The following is a 4,844-nucleotide window of genomic DNA, read 5'->3' as shown; positions in this document are numbered from 1 at the left end:
GAACGTAAATTTGCAATATTAAAGCACTTGCAAGACGGAGACAACAAATTGCTGTATAGCATGCTCTTAAGAAAAAAACATAAAAACATCGAATGGCATACTAATATACTATGAAAAATAGTTTTGATATTCAAAGATCTAATTTAAATACTCACCTTTTTCCTTATCTACTAAATCAGCATTGGACGTTTCATCTGTAATGATAATATGATGTTTCAAAAAACAATGAATATTTACAATATTTTAGATTTTGAGCGGAGTGATAAATGTATTGATCAGTCGAATATACGATTAACTGGTGAAATCGATTAGAACCTACAATTGATAATCGGTTGGTCAAAGAAAAATCGCTCAGGCCTAGGTTCACAAACAAGGGATTTATACCCTTTATTTTTTAGGATTTATTCGTTACAAACAATCAAACATTTTCTCTTTATAATGTTAAGAATAGATTATATTGTGATTTTTACATTTTATATACATAATATATATTTTTTACGAATATCATATTATATGGTTTTTCTTATTTTTTTGTATAATTTAGAAATATTATTCGTGGGCACTTGAACTTAAGAACTGACAATCATAAAAAAAACCAACATACGAACACAGTTAATGTTCTCGCCATCAAGTTTCATATTTGGTCGATTCACTTTAATTTTTAAACCAACCGAGTTAAACCTGATCTTCTGAACGTCAATTTGCAATATAAAGCACTTGCAAGACGGAGACAACAAATTGCTGTATAGCATGCTCTTAAGAAAAAACATAAAAACATTGAATGGCATACTAATATACTATGAAAAATAGTTTTGATTTTCAAAGATCTAATTTAAATACTCACCTTTTTCCTTATCTACTAAATCAGCATTGGACGTTTCATCTGTAATGATAATATGATGTTTCAAAAAACAATGAATGGCATACTAATATACTATGAAAAATAGTTTTGATATTCAAAGATCTAATTTAAATACTCACCTTTTTCCTTATCTACTAAATCAGCATTGGACGTTTCATCTGTAATGATAATATGATGTTTCAAAAAACAATGAATATTTACAATATTTTACATTCTGAGCGGAGTGATAAATGTATTGATCGGTCGGATATCCGATTAACTGGTGAAATCGATTAGAACCTACAATTGATAATCGGTTGGTCAAAGAAAAATCGCTCAGGCCTAGGTTCACAAACAAGGGATTTATACCCTTTATGTTTTAGGATTTATTCGTTACAAACAATCAAACATTTTCTCTTTATAATGTTAAGAATAGATTATATTGTGATTTTTACATTTTATATACATAATATATATTTTTTACGAATATCATATTATATGGTTTTTCTTATTTTTTTGTATAATTTAGAAATATTATTCGTGGGCACTTGAACTTAAGAACTGACAATCATAAAAAAAACCAACATACGAACACAGTTAATGTTCTCGCCATCAAGTTTCATATTTGGTCGATTCACTTTAATTTTTAAACCAACCGAGTTAAACCTGATCTTCTGAACGTCAATTTGCAATATAAAGCACTTGCAAGACGGAGACAACAAATTGCTGTATAGCATGCTCTTAAGAAAAAACATAAAAACATTGAATGGCATACTAATATACTATGAAAAATAGTTTTGATTTTCAAAGATCTAATTTAAATACTCACCTTTTTCCTTATCTACTAAATCAGCATTGGACGTTTCATCTGTAATGATAATATGATGTTTCAAAAAACAATGAATGGCATACTAATATACTATGAAAAATAGTTTTGATATTCAAAGATCTAATTTAAATACTCACCTTTTTCCTTATCTACTAAATCAGCATTGGACGTTTCATCTGTAATGATAATATGATGTTTCAAAAAACAATGAATATTTACAATATTTTACATTCTGAGCGGAGTGATAAATGTATTGATCAGTCGGATATACGATTAACTGGTGAAATCGATTAGAACCTACAATTGATAATCGGTTGGTCAAAGAAAAATCGCTCAGGACTAGGTTCACAAACAAGGGATTTATACCCTTTATTTTTTAGGATTTATTCGTTACAGACAATCAAACATTTTCTCTTTATAATGTTAAGTATAGATTATATTGTGATTTTTACATTTAATATACATAATATATATTTTTTACGAATATCATATATGGTTTTACTTATTTTTTTTATAATTTAGAAATATTATTCGTGGGCACTTGAACTTAAGAACTGACAATCATAAAAAAAAACCAACATACGAACACAGTTAATGTTCTCGCCATCAAGTTTCATATTTGGTCGATTCACTTTAATTTTTAAAACAACCGAGTTAAACCTAATCTTCTGAACGTAAATTAGCAACATTAAACACTTGTAAGACGGAGACAACAAATTGCTGTATAGCATGCTCTTAAGAAAAAAACATAAAAACATCGAATGGCATACTAATATACTATGAAAAATATTTTTGATATTCAAAGATCTAAATTAAATACTCACCTTTTTTCAAAATATTACGTAATAAATCAGCATTGGACGTTTCATCTGTAATGATAATTATATGATGTTTCAAAAAACAATGAATATTTACAATATTTTACATTCTGAGCGGAGTGATAAATGTATTGATCGGTCGGATATCCGATTAACTGGTGAAATCGATTAGAACCTACAATTGATAATCGGTTGGTCAAAGAAAAATCGCTCAGGCCTAGCTTCACAAACAAGGGATTTATACCCTTTATTTTTTAGGATTTATTCGTTACAAACAATCAAACATTTTCTCTTTATAATGTTAAGAATAGATTATATTGTGATTTTTACATTTTATATACATAATATATATTTTTTACGAATATCATATTATATGGTTTTTCTTATTTTTTTGTATAATTTAGAAATATTATTCGTGGGCACTTGAACTTAAGAACTGACAATCATAAAAAAAACCAACATACGAACACAGTTAATGTTCTCGCCATCAAGTTTCATATTTGGTCGATTCACTTTAATTTTTAAAACAACCGAGTTAAACCTAATCTTCTGAACGTAAATTAGCAACATTAAACACTTGTAAGACGGAGACAACAAATTGCTGTATAGCATGCTCTTAAGAAAAAAACATAAAAACATCGAATGGCATACTAATATACTATGAAAAATATTTTTGATATTCAAAGATCTAAATTAAATACTCACCTTTTTTCAAAATATTACGTAATAAATCAGCATTGGACGTTTCATCTGTAATGATAATTATATGATGTTTCAAAAAACAATGAATATTTACAATATTTTACATTCTGAGCGGAGTGATAAATGTATTGATCGGTCGGATATCCGATTAACTGGTGAAATCGATTAGAACCTACAATTGATAATCGGTTGGTCAAAGAAAAATCGCTCAGGCCTAGCTTCACAAACAAGGGATTTATACCCTTTATTTTTTAGGATTTATTCGTTACAAACAATCAAACATTTTCTCTTTATAATGTTAAGAATAGATTATATTGTGATTTTTACATTTTATATACATAATATATATTTTTTACGAATATCATATTATATGGTTTTTCTTATTTTTTTGTATAATTTAGAAATATTATTCGTGGGCACTTGAACTTAAGAACTGACAATCATAAAAAAAACCAACATACGAACACAGTTAATGTTCTCGCCATCAAGTTTCATATTTGGTCGATTCACTTTAATTTTTAAACCAACCGAGTTAAACCTGATCTTCTGAACGTCAATTTGCAATATAAAGCACTTGCAAGACGGAGACAACAAATTGCTGTATAGCATGCTCTTAAGAAAAAACATAGAAACATTGAATGGCATACTAATATACTATGAAAAATAGTTTTGATATTCAAAGATCTAATTTAAATACTCACCTTTTTCCTTATCTACTAAATCAGCATTGGACGTTTCATCTGTAATGATAATATGATGTTTCAAAAAACAATGAATGGCATACTGATATACTATGAAAAATAGTTTTGATATTCAAAGATCTAATTTAAATACTCACCTTTTTCCTTATCTACTAAATCAGCATTGGACGTTTCATCTGTAATGATAATATGATGTTTCAAAAAACAATGAATATTTACAATATTTTAGATTTTGAGCGGAGTGATAAATGTATTGATCAGTCGGATATACGATTAACTGGTGAAATCGATTAGAACCTACAATTGATAATCGGTTGGTCAAAGAAAAATCGCTCAGGACTAGGTTCACAAACAAGGGATTTATACCCTTTATTTTTTAGGATTTATTCGTTACAGACAATCAAACATTTTCTCTTTATAATGTTAAGTATAGATTATATTGTGATTTTTACATTTAATATACATAATATATATTTTTTACGAATATCATATATGGTTTTTCTTATTTTTTTTTATAATTTAGAAATATTATTCGTGGGCACTTGAACTTAAGAACTGACAATCATAAAAAAAAACCAACATACGAACACAGTTAATGTTCTCGCCATCAAGTTTCATATTTGGTCGATTCACTTTAATTTTTAAACCAACCGAGTTAATCCTTATCTTCTGAACGTAAATTTGCAATATAAAGCACTTGCAAGACGGAGACAACAAATTGCTGTATAGCATGCTCTTAAGAAAAAACATAAAAACATTGAATGGCATACTAAAATACTATGAAAAATAGTTTTGATATTCAAAGATCTAATTTAAATACTCAACTTTTTTCTTATCTACTAAATCAGCATTGGACGTTTCATCTGTAATGATAATAATATGATGTTTCAAAAAACAATGAATATTTACAATATTTTACATTCTGAGCGGAGTGATAAATGTATTGATCGGTC

At 27.7% G+C, this 4,844-nt stretch overlaps 1 protein-coding gene across 7 annotated transcripts; it reads right to left on the bottom strand.

Annotated features, from left to right (window-relative positions):
* Positions 1-6: 6 nt before the first annotated feature.
* On the bottom strand, positions 7-4,709 carry LOC103311693 (myb-like protein X). Of its 7 annotated transcripts, none has more exons than XM_029491891.1 (10): positions 4,476-4,709; positions 4,029-4,067; positions 3,892-3,930; positions 3,194-3,238; positions 2,495-2,539; positions 1,808-1,846; positions 1,671-1,709; positions 982-1,020; positions 845-883; positions 7-194 (listed from the first exon to the last, which is right to left on the bottom strand). In XM_029491891.1, exons 1-10 carry the CDS (start codon positions 4,657-4,659, stop codon positions 139-141), a joined length of 564 nt encoding a protein of 187 aa, XP_029347751.1. In that variant the 5' UTR covers positions 4,660-4,709; the 3' UTR covers positions 7-138. The 7 variants fall into 7 exon arrangements, with proteins under 7 accessions (XP_029347751.1, XP_029347755.1, XP_029347753.1 ...); XM_029491890.1 differs by lacking the exon at positions 7-194 and adding an exon at positions 232-755; XM_029491893.1 differs by lacking the exons at positions 7-194; positions 3,194-3,238 and adding an exon at positions 226-755.
* Positions 4,710-4,844: the final 135 nt, after the last annotated feature.

The sequence above is a fragment of the Acyrthosiphon pisum genome, unplaced genomic scaffold, assembly GCF_005508785.2.
Source record: "Acyrthosiphon pisum isolate AL4f unplaced genomic scaffold, pea_aphid_22Mar2018_4r6ur Scaffold_14505;HRSCAF=15153, whole genome shotgun sequence".
In the NCBI taxonomy this organism is placed as follows: domain Eukaryota; kingdom Metazoa; phylum Arthropoda; class Insecta; order Hemiptera; family Aphididae; genus Acyrthosiphon; species Acyrthosiphon pisum.
The sequence above is the reverse complement of the archived record's forward strand: the minus strand, read 5'-3'. Positions and strand labels throughout refer to the sequence as shown.

Excerpts from the sequence above, each read along its gene's own strand:
- LOC103311693 (XM_029491890.1), bottom strand. The coding sequence starts at position 4,659 with ATGCCATTCAATGTTTTTATGTTTTTTCTTAAGAGCATGCTATACAGC. Across the intron at positions 3,239-3,891 it reads TTTAGTAGATAAGGAAAAAG|ATGAAACGTCCAATGCTGAT; the intron begins GTGAGTATTTAA and ends TTATCATTACAG. Across the intron at positions 756-844 it reads TTTAGTAGATAAGGAAAAAG|AGCATGCTATACAGCAATTT; the intron begins GTGAGTATTTAA and ends TTTTTTCTTAAG.